Genomic DNA, 16,448 nt, shown 5'->3' on the forward strand with positions numbered 1-16,448 from the left:
CAACAACTCCACTTAAAGTCCTTAGATTAGATCCTTTCCTCACATTAGGGTTACACCAATATCACTTCACTGGCTTAAAGCCGACTCCATTTCCAACAAGCAGGAACATCTTGCCACCAAAAGATATGAACAAGGCAACTCTTGCTGAAGTGTTCCTGTCTCTCCATGTGCACACATGGAAAAGAATCTAAGGAATCTTTTCCTTAGTGAGGTCCTCTTAGCCTAACGTTTACAGATAAATTAGCAAGATTAGCATTCTAGCATGACACTGGATTAGAGCTGCAAATATAGGAACAATGTGTGCTTCTAATCCCTTGATCTACCTTTCCTCAATTGCATAACTGGTAAGAGCATGCAAGGCAGATTCAGCCTGCTTTAATTAGAACCTTCTTCATATTTTAGCCCATTATAAATTTTGTCCTTCCACATACTGATTGTGACTGAAGTTTGAACCACATAGCAATACAATGATTTCACTGTTTGTTATGCATAATTTTTACCTTTATCTTATATAGGATTCTTTGAGTTGCATGCTGTAGCATTCCCATCAAAATCTGCATGTGAATTTGCAAAACATGTTAAGATAAAATGTAGAACAACTCAGGCAACACAAAGGCCTGCCTTAATTGTTCTTTGCATGCAATCATTAAAATACAAAGGACAGAACCCATTGATAGTAATCTTCATCTATTGCCTCTATAATCTTATTTTCATCTGAAACTTGCAATAGGTTTGAAAAATCTCTTCAGTATAAACCTCTTTCTAATTCTGCTGTAATTTCTGTCAGCTCGTTTAGTTACCTGAATGGGAGTAGAACACCCAGCATGTATCAGCTTCTACATGATGTGGAAAGATACTTATGTATGGAAACTCGTGGAAATACTTTCCATGCTTACAGAAACTGTAGAACCGCTGACAGAGAAGAGTAGGCAAAGTTGAAATTAAACCCAGCAGCAGGAATCAAGCATAGAAACCAGCACGTAATGTGCAGTCATGCTCTGGCTATACCACTACCTCCACTGCACAAAAAGCACTGGTTCACCAATCAAGCATTTGATAATGTCTCTGTTAGCACATTAGGTGCTACAGTAACATCTATAAAATAGATGGGGGGGAATCACAGGGACACTGCATTGTCCTTATAACAAAGTGAATCTGAGCCAGTCTCTTGTGAAAACTCGGTGACACAGCATTTTGTAATTCATTCCAAGGCTCCAGAAGGTGGCTGGGCACTGGGACAGGCTCTCCAGTGAAGTGGTCACAGTGCCAAGCCTGCCAGAGTTCAAAAGCGTTTGGACCACGTTGTGCGGGCCAGGAGTTGAACTCAATGATCCTTGTGGGTCCCTTCTCACTCGGGGTATTCAAGGACTCATCTGACCCGCTGCAAAATTCGCACGTTTGTCACAAGTTTAACAAGTGACATCCTACAAAACCAGAGGAGTGAAACCACCGCACTCAAACGTGGCGGTGTGTGCTGCGCTGCTCGATGTGTTTGGATCATCACACATAGAAAAGGGGCTGGAGGCATCTCCACGTCTGCGAGCCACACATCCAGCTAAGGGCTTTGGCAGGCAGCAAAGCCCCCCGCAAAGCCCTGGGGAAGGCTCAGCCGGAGAAGCCGTGAGAAGGGAAGCAGCGGCATCTGGTTTGCTGAGGGGCAGGGCAGCCCGCACCCAGCACCCATCACCCATCCTTCATCCCAGCCGGCTCCCCGGGCTCCACCGGCGCGGCCGGGAGGGCCTCATGCGCCCGCTCGTCACCTCCGGCCGGCTCCGGCTCGGGCCTCGCCCCCTCCTCCGGGCGGGCTCTGGGCCGCGGCAGCGAAGGGACGCACGGGGCACCCTCACCTCCCGCTCCGCCGCCCCTACGGCTTCTCCCGCGGAAGTGACGAGCGCTTCCCCCGCCCCGGGGCGGGTCCTGCCGGCCCGCCCCGGCCGCGCCGGCCCCTGCCGAGCTGGCAGCGCTGCGCGCCCCGCCCCGCCGCCTCCCTCGGTTCCGGCGCTGGCGGCGGGAATGGCGGCGCTAAGCCTCACCGTGGACGCGGGCAGTCCCCCTCTCGGTAAGTGCGGGCCGGGCCTCGCCCCGCGCCGCCCCGATCCCGCTCTGCCGGGGGTCCGGCGGGGCTCTGTCCCCTCCCCGCCTCCCTGGCTCCCTCCTGCCCGTGTTGCATCATGCGGCGCCGGCCGTGCCCGCGTGCGGGGCCGGGCGAGGCGGCACCGGGGCCCGTGCCCGTCCTTCCCATTCCCCCCGTCCGCCCCATTCCTCCCGTCCTTCCCATCGCTGCCGCCCTTCCCCGGGGCCGTGTGCCCGCCGCGGGTCCCTCTGGGCAGCTGCTCGGGCCGTGGCGGAGCGGCCGGCGCTGGGCACGGCTCTGGCTGCGGAGCTCGGGCACGGGTGCAGCCTCGGGTGACTTGGCACGTTGAGGCTGAGTGTGCAGTGCAGCCGTCGTTCACATCGCTGCTCGTGAGCTCTGCCGCTGCCTTGCTGTCTTTCATTTTCAGTTCTAATCCGCCGGTAAAATTCCCCTCTGGGGAACTGGCTGAAAGTTCTCAGATGGTCCCTGCCCTTCGAGGTTATTTTGCCTTTAAAAATGTGATAACCTCCTTCATTGCACTTCCACCCATCTGGAAACGATCTTTTGTATGTGTTCCATAAAATTTCTCTATTTCGTTGTAGCTGTTCAAAATAAATTTTCTTCCTATTCTTCATCGTAGTTTAATGATTTATTTTTCTTGCTGTTACTCCCAAATGGATTTCAGAGTTGAATACAACTTGCATGATTACTGATTGAAGGTATAAAAGCATATGTTTTAAATAGCATTTCTCCTAAGACTTGTTTATACTGATTTGCCAAAAAAGAAAATGATGCAATATGAATTATGATTAACATCAGGTTTAGGGGCTTTGGATACTTATTTTGTTTGACAGCTGGTGTGTGGCACTGGAGGTTAATTTCAGGAGATTGCATGATTGTGTCAGAAATGTTACATATTGCAGATGAAACATTTATATCAAGGAGACAAGCACGCTCATCTTACTCATCCCTACTTCATACTCTTCATTGTGTCTGCCGTGCAAGAAAAGTGTAGTAGTTTTTAATGTCATCAGTATTAATTACATAGCTTGGTGCACATAATACTTGTTATTTTCAAAGCATGTTATTAAAATACTTACGTGTCTTACTAACGTATTGCATAAGGGATGTCGCCCTGAATTTCTCAGATGGATAGCTGAGGGATGAGAAGAAGAACCTTGACTTACTCTTAATGCCACAAGAAGGGTTTTCAGCTGAGCAGAGGTGAGAGCTAGGGAATTCCTAGCTCCAGTGGTTTGTATTTAGGCCAGTGTATTAATAGCTTCTAGTATCGTCTGCCTCGGTAGCTGGAGCGTTGTGCAAGGGAAGGTAAAGTGCACAGCATGCTGTGGAGACTTTACAGGTTAGGTGGCTTTCCAGACCTAGAGTACAGTTCCTGTTTTGCCTGTGCAAAAGCTTACTGCCTTTGTACGTGCCTGAGCAAAGTTAGAGAACACAAGCTCCTCTGCCTATGCTCAGCAGGATGAGCCTGGAGCAGAGCCAGTGCAGAAACGCAGCCAAGTGAGCTCGGTGCTTTGTTTGAGCTGCTGTGTCGTGCTGTGGAGCCTTGAGATCAGAGCAGGTTTGCATCAGCCCTCTTGGAATGTGGACAGAGCTGTCTTCCAGTCAATGGTGTAGCCTAAAAACTTCAGTAATTATTTTCTTTTTGCAGACCAGTTTTTACTGTCACTGGTGAACTACTTTGAAAACCTGTGTAAGCTTCCTGTGCTTTTACATGGATAAAGTTTCTTGGTTTTGAATGGCTAATCTTTTCATAAACTTTAAATCAGGTTAAAAATAGTCTCATCCTTGATCTGGTATATATGAAAGTGCTGGTATGTTCAGTAATGTTCAGTAATTGATCTCCTTTGATGCATGTGTTAGGGCTGGAATGGATTTCATTAGTAATATTGTTCAATAATTAAGAGCTTTTTGATTACATTCTCCTCACATACTGGGGGACAGGACTAATTTTTACCATACCCTTAGGAAGCAAAAATGTATCGCAGCTGACCCTTGCTGAGCTCACTGCAGATCACTGTGTGCTGGACATTATCCATTTGAGGCTGTAAGGATTGCCAAGAAGAAGCCTCTTGCATATGAGACGGAACATTGATTTTTTTTTTTTTTTGTTTCCCTGGGCATTCTCACTTGAAGGAGTCACTTCAGTCACCTGGTTCTAGTGGATAGGAGATGTAAGTGGTTGGTTGTAACTATGAAATGTATCTCTCCTGGAAGGAAGTTCAGTATCTTTTTCTCTTGTTTTTTCAAGGAGCTCTGCTGACGGTGGAGCATGTGAAGAATGATGTTGAAATTTCAGTGCAAGAAGGCAAAGAAACCATCCTCTCTGTGTCTGAGTAAGTGACTTTGCATCTCTCCTTCTACCTTTGGGTCAGCAGTTTTAAAAATCACATGGTTGTAGCATTGACAGTAACCTTTTGAGGTAGAAGGAAAAGAAAAACACCACAGTTTTATTAATCACTGCATTACTGATGTCTCTAGCACAGGCAAAACATTTACAGCATATTCTGAACTAGATCTTTATGGAAAAAACTCTTTTTATTTACCTATGTATAATATTTATGCTGTACCAGTCACTTACTGTTTAGGACTGTGTGTGGTGCCATGGGTTACCAACAGCAAGACTTTTTTATATTAAAGAGGTTTGATAATATAAAATTCCTTGGGCTTGTACATGTGTGATGGACTGAAATTTGAATGTTTAGAGGGCATCATTTTAGGCTCCCTCATGTGTGTGTATAAGCAAAGGCATGATGTTATGTCAGGAAAGTGCTAATTACCTGTGTAGTGCTATTCAGTGTATCCATCTGCACGCTGTAGAAAGAATATTGGAAATTTTTGTAGTATTCTATTGTCTGTCTTTCTAAAAGTACTGTGCCATTGGAATGGATAACTTCAAGTTTGGGACATGAAGATAGATTTTACAGTCTGAGTAATATCAAATGCCTATCAGAAATGCAGGACTAACACTGTTAGTTTTGGGAAGCTGCATTGTCATCTTCAATTCCATATGAGTTAAGACATCTGGATATATCAAGAGGAGAGATCCTGCTGCCTGACATATCAGTGGAAACTCTAGCATTTAGTATCTGCAGTTAGGAGCATATTTGTACATATGAGCATTGCACTTGTAACCTAAAGTATGGTAACACCATGATGAATTTAGAATTACAGATTATAACTAGTTTTTGAACACTGATTTTTTTTTTTTTTTTGAAGACTGGGGGGAATCTGTTGTTCACAGACTTGCTGGCAAACTCTCATTTTGTGAGCTAATTCAGTAGAAGATGCTGTTAGAGCCACCAATGCATCATAGACTGGAATACCTGCTTGTCTGTAGAATGGCTATAGAAGCAACGTATTTCATCCTGTATTGCAGTTACTGACTTGCTCCGCATAAATTAACACTAACTGAGCATTTCCATGTCTTCTAACCTTAGGTAATAAACTTGTCGCTATGTACATATGTTTGCAGAAAATCAAAGCACAGGAAGATTCACAGCCTTCAGTCATGGTTGTTTTACTGGTTGCAAATACTGTTTCTGTTTAAAATGTTAGACCTGAACTCACATAGGGGTTCTTCCATAATCTGATATTGTATGTTGTCTTTTGCTGTGCCTGGTGATGGCACTGTATTTGTGATTTTGAATGAAAGCGAGAGAAATATGACAGGTTATATTGGGATTTAATTGGTACAGCTTTTATAACCTTCAGTGTGTGTTTTGCACATGTGGGATACAGCTTACATAACAGAAAGTTAATTGGGTATTTTTTACTTGCAGGAGAATATTTTCCCCTTAAGTAGCCTTAGTCAGGTTTGGATTTTGTTTTACTTTGACTGTTTGGGCAGTGTATGGATATATATATATATATATAAATATATGCATATATATGTGTGTTTATACATAAATGTGCTCCTGTGACACAATATTTTTAATGTATATAATTTGCTTTAAGATAATATTTATTTCATTAAATAATTTAGTGTTGCCATGCCTTCTTCCTACTGCATTGCAAAACCACTCATTTTGGCTGTTATGGAACTTGTCAGAAATGTAAAGCAAACACTCTTTTTCTGCACTTTGGCCCTGGGTAGATAATATCTGGAATCATGGGCCCATCAGATAGAAATTTTGTGTGTTAGTGTCCTCTCATCCCTTGCATTGGCTTATGTTCAAGAAGTTATTCCAGACCTCAGTATTGCATTAATTTTCCCTTGCTTGGTTGTAATAATTTTGAAAATTGATTCTCTGCCTTAAAGCCTGTTAAAAGTATATCTGCAATGTGAGAGGCATCAGCTGAACTCGTATCTCAACTAATGCTTTTGCTAAATGGATTTCATGGCATCAGTTCTGCTGAAGCATCTTGTTTGGCATGTTGTGAAAATCACTTTAGATGTTTCAGATTTTGATTTTTTTTTTTTTTAGAATCCATTAGTTCTAATGACTTCACTTGAACAAGAAAGAACATTTTATTTGTGATTCTTCTATGTTTGGTTTTGCAGCTCAGTTAAAATCTGGTGACAAAATTTTTAGCTAACTAGCTGAAACTTAGCTGTCAGCCAGCTACCTAAAAGGTTTATCACTCATTTGAGATGATGATTTTTATTTTAAAGGTTATTTTTGAAGACTTAGCTTCAAAACTTCTTGCCGTAATAGCTCCTAAGCAAACTACTCTGCTAAGTGCTGATGGCTTTATGCAGAGTTTTGGTGTACCTGTGTCTTGTCAAAACAAGCTGCAGTACAGCTTTTGTGTGCTGAGCACATGCACATTTCAGAGTAGTTATTCTTCCTAGGCAGATCAAGCAAAAGCTTATAGCAAATCAATTCAACATTGATTTATTATGGTTGGAAATAATTTGTGTTTTGGAGTTTTTTGTGTTATGTGTTTGCTATTATTTTTTGGTCCCTTTTTTACATCTTGTCTTCTTGAGCATTTGCCCTGGTGTTTAATTATATGGCATTTCATATCACTCTCAATAGCTACTCTTTGCATGTAACATTGCATTTTTCCTGTTCATCCTTCCTTACTTAGCCCTGGAGTTAGCGAGCACTGGATGCAAAAAGTTTTTTATAACTTTTTCAAAGAGGTCAATTAGTGATGTTTGGGTGGGAGTATTTTGTTTTTCCTGAAGAAAATAACTTTTAAAGCATAAGTAAGATTTACTCAGAGTAACATTTTCCCTTTTCATACATGTATTCAGTTTTGCTTGAGTAATCAAGGGGTATTTGTTTTGATATGAATTAGAGAAAACAATAAAAGTGCATTTCACAGGCTTTTCAAGTGAAACTATATTGGAAATGATTTGTTTTTCTCAGTTTATAAAAGCTTCCTTAAAATCTGATAGTGGGAAATTAGAATAGGATACATTTTCAATTACACAGTAGGGGATAATTTAAACACCCTACTGTGACTTTGGGTTTTAGTTACATTTTATGGATCTTCTATATATATACTGGATCCTAGATGCTTGGAAAGCAAGCAAAATTAAAAACAAGCAAACCAAAAAAACCCCTCCCAATGAACTGTATTCCGTAGGTTGTACTGCAATTAGCCTAATGAGACTGGCTGGTCCATTTGTACTAAAAATGGGACACATTTTAATTGTTAATATATCAAGCACATTCTGTATAATTTTCAGAACTTTTGTTGATTTTTGCCAGCCTTGAGAGCTATCATAATTCTTTTAATTTTATAAAGGATGCAGTAGGTAAAAAAGGAAATAGAGAACAATGACAAAGCAGAAGTGGAACCTTGGTTGGACAAGTTGGAGTATAGCATTCAGTCCATTAAATGGGGTAAATATAAAAAAAAACCACAGGGACTCCTTTTGTTGATATCAATGCTTGTTTTAGAAGCAACTGGAGCTCTGTTTTTGCAATCTGCATCTGTGTGGGACTGTAGGGTAGAGATGAGTATTATCTGGAGAACTGATGTTTCTGGATGCATCTTTCTTCCAAAGCTCTTTAGCAAATATTAATTTATCTTAGATGAACTGGAAGCTAGATTTTTGACAGTGTACAGCTTTTTTTGACACTGTATATAATGTAGAAAAGGGACATGAAAACAAAGGAGTACTCCCTTTGGAGAGCCCTTCTTCTGCAGATCTGTTGAGGGCTTTCCTAAGCAGAATGGGGACAACAAATTCAAATTAGTCTGTTATCTGCAGAAGACTGGGTAAAAAAACAGATACAGGCAGGGAAGTTTGTTCACCAGGGGATGGTTTCTGTGAAGTGTGAATTGAGTAAAGTAAGTAACAAATGAACAGGGATTTTTTTCCCCCTGATGCTAGCCCTTAAAACCATGATGAAGACCTCTCAATTCTTCTGTTGATTCACTAGGAATCCTCTTCAAAGTGATCCTTCTTTTATGAGAAGAAAACAGATATTGATTAGCTCCTTATAATCTGGAAAATCTGTAGCTTGGGTTATCCTTATGAATTCTGTCAGCTGTGAAGAGAGTTTTAGTATTTGAAAGAATAATCAGTCTTTTCTCATTTTCAGCTTAAACAAAGTTCTCGCTTGTTTAGAAGGTTATTATTCCATCTGGTGATAAAAAAGCAAGGACTTATTTATTCCTGTGCTAGGTTTATTTTATTTTTGTTTTTCTACTCTGGTGACCTGGTACCTGTTGGCTCACCTGGAAGTTGTTTTATGTTTGCTTTGCACAGGTTTCAACTATGTACATGCAATTAAAGTTGAACTGACTGGATGTAGTAATTTACCTTTGCCTTGCCCCTATCTTTGTTTTAGGCAAGTTTCATTTTCTGATGTGAATTCAATAGCTCGGTACCTGGCTCGAGTTGCTGCCTCTGCTGGGTTGTATGGCTCAAATCTGTTGGAACACACTGAGGTGAGAAGGAATCACAGAACCATAGCATGGTTTGGGTTGGAAAGGACCCCAAAGACCATCTATTTGCAACCCCAAAGACCATCTATTTCCCATGGGTGGGGATACTTTCCATTATACCAGTTTGCTCAAAGCCCCATCCACCTTGGCCTTGAATCACTCTCTTGTCTCTTGGGGTTTTTTTTTTCCTTTTCCCTTTTTGTCTTTTGGCCTGTTCTGAGTTTGGGGGCAGGGGGAATTTGGGGGGTTTTTTTGACTTTGTGTCTATTGTTCTGCATTTTACTGTTAGACTGAGGTTCCAGCTATGTGGGATGCTGAGGGGTTTGCTTTGATAAGCTTCCTCCTTCATATAAAGAAATATAAAGCCTAAGACAACTGTGTAAAGACTAAGAAATCTGAGCTTTGGAAGGGTTGCCCTTGCCCACTCCTGCAACAGCAACTCCTGAGCAGACAGTTTGCTAATATAAAATAATTCAAGTTGGAAGGTAAAACATGGATTTTCCCTCCTCACTTCCTTCAGCTCTGTTGCCATCAATTGCTGTCTTGTAACACTTCAGTGTAACACCAAGGAACAGTGTGTGGCATTGAAACCCTGAAGTAGCTTTTACTGTGTATGAGAGACAAAACTCTGATCATGGTTTCTTCCTGGGTCTAGCTCAGGATAATCAATCATATGCTGAATTTTAAATTGATAACTGAAACTAGCAGACAAATTGAAATTTACTTCTGAAATTTGGGGAGGAACTGAAGGATTTGATTCAGGTCTTTTCTTCTTGAAGCCAGTGGTAATCACTCTTCAATCGCTCTTCTGCCCTCATAGCTGGTCTCAGGGGAAGTGTTGTCTTACTACTTTGCCTGTGAGGCATTAAAAAGTTGTAAGTTATCTTGTGGCTATTTAAAATTTCTGTCCAAATCCTTTGTTTTTAAGTTAAGCCCAGACATCAGCAAACACACTTTCAGGGCTGGTACAATACTTCTTTTCACTTCTGCCTCTTTCCAAAATAACACTGTACTTGGAGAAGTGCTGGGACAGCTGCGTTTGTGGTGCACATATTTTGGCATGCAACTGCAAATGACTGAACTGAATTCTGTGGAGGTTGTAATTACATCTGTGCCTGCCACGTTGGCTTGAACGTTGGAAGGATTCCCGTTGCAGTTTGCAGAACAGTTACACATGAAATAGGACCAGAGAAGAGACGCTTAGTCTCTTGCAGGATTGAGGGATTCAGTTTATATACAGGGCTACATTATTAACTAGCCTAATTCTTAATATTTTTTTGTGTTTATGTTCAAAGGTAGATGGAAAAGACTTTTGCAGGAGTGGGGAGTAGGACTTGTGAAGATCAGGGGTTTGATTTCTTCAAATCTAAAAGGAGATGAGGAAGACAAAATAGGGACTGAGGGGAGAATGGTATACTAACCAGCAGCAGCATCAGGAAGAGAAAGTAGGCCACAAATGTGATATGTAAATAGCTAAAGGAGAGTGATGATTTCTATATACTCTTATGGTAAGGGAATACCTGAGAACTGCTTATTATTTTACCAATGAAAATAACTTCAGTAAAGTGGATGTTTTCAGCAATTTGAATTCATGCTGAAGGAAGAAATTACATTTCATTATTTAGTATTGTTCTTGGTGAATTTTTCAGTATAATTTATTTTAAATATTCCTTCAACATATGTTGTGATCTGATCTATTTAATTCTAATGTTCCTGTTAATATCTTCTGTTCAGCTGTTAGATCAATTGTGTATTATTCACTTATTTAATAAGCTTAATTCTCACTCCATTAGTAACTTTAATTGTCTTTTGTCCCTTCAAACAAGATTGACCACTGGCTGGAGTTCAGTGCTACAAAGTTATCCACTGCCAGCCAGTTCCCTTCAGCCATCCAAGAACTCAACCACTGTCTGTCTCTACGGACCTACTTGGTGGGAAACTCTCTGAGTCTTGCAGATTTGTGTGTCTGGGCTGTACTAAAAGGTATTGATTTATATTCTCTGTTTCACTGGCTTTCAATATCTTGATAATCAATATACAGCAGGAATCCCCAATTTTTTTTTTGTGGATGCTAGCAGTGACTTCTAGCTCTATGAAGACTGTCTGCTATCATGCACACTGCTGTGACCTGTGCATCCCTAGTGATGGCAATAGTATAGCTTAGGAAATCCTAGATTTTATTTTTTTAAATTGTTGCTACATTTGGTAATTTATGAGCTGTAATCCCTAGATGGAACTTTTTCTTACATCTTTTGTGCTAATAATTGCAAGAACATCTTTTATTACCTGTTGCCTCAATATGAAAATGTGCAACATAAAATTATATGCATTGACCTTTCTGTGACATTATCTTAGCAGAGGAAATTTCTTCGGTGTTTACTTTGAATTATTAAAAGAGGTAGATATTACTGTGCAAAATACCCTTTAGAAGTCAAAGAAGCTTTGATGATCTGTTTTCATGGATTTGATTTTTATTTTCTCTTAGCTCTATATCTAAAGGTGGTAGCTGACAATCTACCATTCAGTATCACCCAGTTCCACTTGAAAGTAAAGGGAATAATTAGGATTAAAAGCTAGCAGCTTTTGGTGTTTTTTCAGTGTTGCTGCTCTTAAGAGCAATCTGAAAAGCTGCTGTTGATAAAAATAATTTTATTTTTATAGTTTAATAGTTTGAAAACTTCTTTGTTTTCTAACAGATAATGGTACGTGGCAAGAGCAGTTAGAACAAAACAAAGCTCCTGTGCATGCAAAGCGGTGGTACAGCTTCCTTGAGGTACAACGTGCTTTCCAGTCTGTAGGAGCCAAGTGGGCTGCTGGCACACCAAAGGTTAAAATGGTAAGATTTACTCAGGTCTTCTGGAGAGAGTAGCTTTATTCCTGTGAATACACTGCAAGAATTTTTTCTTTTTAAATTAGAGAATTAAATACTGAAAGTAAGTAGGCGTACAGTGAGCTAAACTTTTGTAAACTCTTGTTTACAGCTAAAGCTGTTGTTTTCAAATTTAAAAAGGTATGAGTTGTCTAGTCCAGTGTGTAGGTGGAATTGTGGAAGTATGGCACCTCTTCTTTTAATCAGCACTGCTCTTTAGCTATATTGTTTGCTTTTTCTAAAGATGGTTTGAGATCCTGATGGACCTGCAAAGATTGTTCTTGACTGAAAGTTGACTGAATTTGTTTATCATGTTCAGGTTAAGAACACTAAGATACAAAACCTTAACTAGCAATTGTTTTCTTCTATGGAATAAATTAGACAACTTAGTGGGGCTTTTCAGTCCTGGACCAGATTTGAAGACAAAATAACTTAAAACTCTAGAATTAAAACTCTAGAATTAATCTTTATTTGGAGTCCTGAGTAACATGAAAGTTGTGAAGAGATGAATTTGGAGTCCCGTATGGTAGCTTGTAGGTTTGAAAGGAGAATTTGATACAGCAGTTGTTATCTAGAGTTTTATATCCAATTTTTCTGCTAATACAATCTGTAATTATGTCTGTTTTCAAGGCAACAGAAAAAGAAAAGAAAGCAGATGTTGGGAAGTTTGTTGAACTTCCTGGTGCAGAGATGGGAAAGGTCATTGTAAGGTTTCCTCCTGAAGCAAGTGGGTAAGAAACATGAATACTTTACCAAGGTTCTATTTTGTTGTTGTTTTTTTTTTCTTAAGTATTTTGGTGAGGATGGTAATCAGCTTATCAGACAAGGCTGTTAAACCAAATGAGTGTTTAAAGCTTTGTCTCCACTAGAACTGTTTGTTCACTTCTCCCCGGTACTTCATTGCGCTGTTGTCTGGACTTGGAATAGGGAGTTTAGTTGTGAGATGGTGTTGTGCAGCTCAGCAGTGGGATGAGGAGAAACAGGAGGATGGCATTTGTATGGATGGTGGATGTGTGTGCCCTGCCAGGAGCTATGGTGTGGACATGCAGTCCTTATGAATTGGGTCAAGGGACTCAGTGCTTCCCAAGGCAGCTTAGATTTGAGAAAGGAAAGATGTATGGGATAGTCTTCCTTGGAGAAGCTTGACACCAGATGTATAATGGAGGGCCAGGGGTCCAAATTGTGTGGAATACCAAAGCACAAACTACTTAAAGACCACACAGAAGATGTGATGAGCCAGTATACTAAACTCATTTTTCAGCCAGCTTTTCATTTTCTGTTTCTTTTTGGAGTTGCCTGATGGCCTATAAAATTTCCACTATTGCATTTGTTCATTAAACTGGCTGTTCAGCATCGTGTGACTTCTGTAGTTGAGTTTCTTACTCTATTAGTCCAATATAAACTTTACTCAGATATTGTGAATTATGTATTATGTATGTGTATGTCTATAACATATATTGTTCTCGGCTTACTTTAGTAGTTTTTAGTGTCTTAATCCTGGTGTTTTAAAACGCTGTTCTTCAGGGACATGTTACTCTCTTTTTGTAAGAGATTTTAATTTTGTGGATTTGGGGATTTATATTTAGTTTAAATTAGTCAGTAGCTTTATAGCTTATACTAAAAAATATGCAGCAATTGGAAAATTCCACTCTTGAGAGTGTGGTAGGTTCAGATTATCTAGTTGCTGCTCCTGGGTATCATCAGCAGTTGGTTTAAGTTAGTCTGTAAAAATGGAGATAATTGCAGTCCAATCTTTATATCCATAGCAACACTCTAATTTACAGTATTAGTTATTTTTAACAGTCAACTACTAAATTTGTGGTAGAAGAAACATAATCTGTTTTCGTAAATGTGTAGTATTTCAGCAAATATCCTAGGTTTGCTGTTTGTTACACTTAGGTATTGCTTTCCATTCTTTCTCCTTCCCTCACAAGTAAAGAGTCTAGCTGAAGTGGTGTACATATATATTTTTTAATTTCCTTTTTAGATATCTGCATATTGGTCATGCCAAAGCTGCCCTGCTAAATCAGCACTACCAAGTTAACTTCAAAGGAAAACTTATTATGAGATTTGATGACACAAATCCAGAAAAAGAGAAAGAAGACTTTGAAAAGGTATGATAAGATAGCAGAGTGATTACAGGCTGTGAAAGAATCATAAGTGCATGCCTCTCTTTTCTTTCATGCTTATTCTTATGGCTTATCCTTCCTGGACAATGGACCATTAAAAACACCACACCTTACATGAAGAGAATAAAGATGTAAGAAAACTACCTTTCCTGAATGTTACAGTGTACGTTTTCACACTTGGCAGGTTATTCTCGAAGATGTTGCCATGCTGCACATCAAGCCAGATCAATTTACATATACCTCGGATCACTTTGAAACAATAATGAAATATGCTGAGAAGCTGATTCTGGAAGGGAAGGCGTATGTGGATGATACTCCTGCAGAACAAATGAAAGCAGAGCGTGAGCAAAGAGTGGAATCTAAACACAGAAATAACTGTGAGATATTTTAAGCTTTGGTCTTGCTTTCTTACCTTTTTGATTTGGTATCAAAGCTTGATTTTTATTAACAAATATGAGTGAGATTACTAAATTGCGTATCTTCAAGGTCCTTATAGGGACTTGAAAGTGTTTAGTGCTTTGCTCTACAAGGCTGGATGGATTAAGTACACATTTAGACCAGGGCAGTAAACTTGTGTATGTATGAATTCATCACCATTCATTATCACTTAAAAAATTCACAATGTAAAATGTGTGAAAATGAATTCCAGTGTCCAAAGAGGGGATGGCACTGATTTTTCTTACTGCAGTAATAAAACTTGATTCTGTATCAGCTTCCTAATACCTTAGAAAATGGTGTATTTTTGTTGTTCTTAGGTGTTAATAAGAATCTACAAATGTGGGAAGAAATGAAAAAGGGAACAGAATATGGACAAACTTGTTGTCTACGAGCAAAAATAGATATGAGTAGTAATAATGGATGTATGAGGGATCCAACTCTTTATCGTTGTAAAAACCAGCCTCACCCTCGGACAGGAAGTACCTACAAGTATGTCCACTTTCTCCTTGTGTGGCCTGTAGCTTTTGCTCTTTCCAGGAATTGCATTTACAATTCCTTAGTAAATTTCTTTTAATGCTTGGAACTTGCTAGCATTTTTCAACTAGAATATGTGATGAGTCTCTTGACTTTCTGAAACTTGTGCAAATTACTTTTAAAACCTGTGAGATGGCCATTATGGTCAACAGTGAATATTATTTCAGTTTTAGTCCTTATATATGTTTGGAAAAAACGTTAGCAGGTTAGCAGTGTAGGGTTAATTTTTTAGACTTGAATATTAAGGCTGTTATCAGTTCATTTCTTGAAGGCTTCCTTCATCTTAAAATTATATTGCCCTCTGGATTTTTCTGTGGACTATTAGTTGTATATGTGTTATTTTAGTCTTGATTTGAAGGTTTTCAGGATCATAGGTTAGAAATATTTATAATGCTTGCATATAAACTGCACTGAGTTTAAATGTTTCAGTGGGAGGGAAGTGTTTTTTTCTACCCTGCTAATTAAAGATCTTTTTTGTCAGTGTTTATCCCACATACGACTTTGCCTGCCCCATTGTTGATAGTATTGAAGGTGTCACTCATGCACTGAGAACAACTGAATATCATGACAGAGATGAACAATTCTACTGGATTATTGAGGCTCTGGGTATAAGGAAACCATATATATGGGAGTATAGCAGGCTAAACCTCAACAACACTGTGCTCTCCAAGAGGAAGCTCACGTGGTTTGTCAACGAAGGCCTTGTGGATGGATGGTATGTTCCATGGCTGTAGGTCAGCACTGTTCCCTAAGATTCTTGTGACTGGCACATTCATTTTTGCTTTGGGATAGTTTAAATGAATATTTAAACAGTATTAAAGAATATAGATTAATTAAACTGGCTTGTATATGTACAATGTGTCTGTTTCCTACTCTGCAGTAGCTGTGTACATACATATTCATGGTTTGTAATAAACATGAGGCAGCTTATTTTTGGACTCTGGCTCTTGCTGTGGGTGGTATTTACATGTTTTCCACTCTTGAGTCATTGGTTGTTGTCATTGGAGTCATTCCTAAACAATGCCAGAAGAGGGCTTGGATTGAAGTGTTTCTGGTCCTGTTCATCTAGTCAAATTCATCCCACTTCTCTCCAACCTGCCCTCACCCTCCTTCTTTCTGTTAATTTTTTCAGATTGATTTGATTTCTGCAGACAGTGTTTGGTGGACTAGCTGTCTAGTTGTCAGTTGAGTTGGAAGCTTAGATTCCTAGTTTATGCATGGAGCCACTTGGCTAGAGCCAAATTTATCCTTTTTTGTCCGTGTCTGGTTTTTTTCCCTAGAGGTGTAGCTGATCTTATGATGGTCTTTACCTTTCCTTCCCTGAGCCTCCCTGTTAGGTCCTCAGCAAGGTTTGATTCATGTTCCCACCAAATTCAAATGTTATGTTGTAGATCAGGCCTTTTTATTTCTTCCATAAGAGAAAAAAAAATTATAGAATTTTATCACTTATATAAAGAGGTAGCATTGTCACTTCTTTCCAGCAACATTTTCTGGGTGCCCTTGGAGGGGAAATAATGGATAGGGACATAACTTT

The 16,448-nt window shown here is 39.7% G+C and overlaps 1 protein-coding gene across 6 annotated transcripts in view; it reads left to right on the forward strand.

Annotated features, from left to right (window-relative positions):
* The first annotated feature begins 1,943 nt into the window (after positions 1-1,943).
* The window catches only part of EPRS1 (glutamyl-prolyl-tRNA synthetase 1), a 37,516-nt gene continuing 23,011 nt past the window's right edge, over positions 1,944-16,448 (forward strand). For 4 of the 6 annotated variants that reach the window (XM_054280301.1, XM_054280303.1, XM_054280302.1 and 1 more), the window contains exons 1-10: positions 1,945-2,059; positions 4,347-4,431; positions 8,848-8,947; positions 10,771-10,927; positions 11,641-11,780; positions 12,444-12,544; positions 13,801-13,927; positions 14,127-14,319; positions 14,698-14,869; positions 15,396-15,629. In XM_054280301.1, coding sequence (XP_054136276.1) covers positions 2,014-2,059; positions 4,347-4,431; positions 8,848-8,947; positions 10,771-10,927; positions 11,641-11,780; positions 12,444-12,544; positions 13,801-13,927; positions 14,127-14,319; positions 14,698-14,869; positions 15,396-15,629 — 1,355 coding nt within the window. In that variant the 5' untranslated portion in view covers positions 1,945-2,013. Of the gene's footprint in view, positions 2,060-4,346; positions 4,432-8,847; positions 8,948-10,770; positions 10,928-11,640; positions 11,781-12,443; positions 12,545-13,800; positions 13,928-14,126; positions 14,320-14,697; positions 14,870-15,395; positions 15,630-16,448 lie in introns of all 6 variants that reach the window. The other 2 variants (XM_054280298.1, XM_054280300.1) reach the window with 1 other exon arrangement.

Source organism: Melozone crissalis, unplaced genomic scaffold, assembly GCF_028551555.1.
Source record: "Melozone crissalis strain CALT ecotype California unplaced genomic scaffold, PUWL_Pcris_2 ptg000027l_1, whole genome shotgun sequence".
In the NCBI taxonomy this organism is placed as follows: Eukaryota; Metazoa; Chordata; class Aves; order Passeriformes; family Passerellidae; genus Melozone; species Melozone crissalis.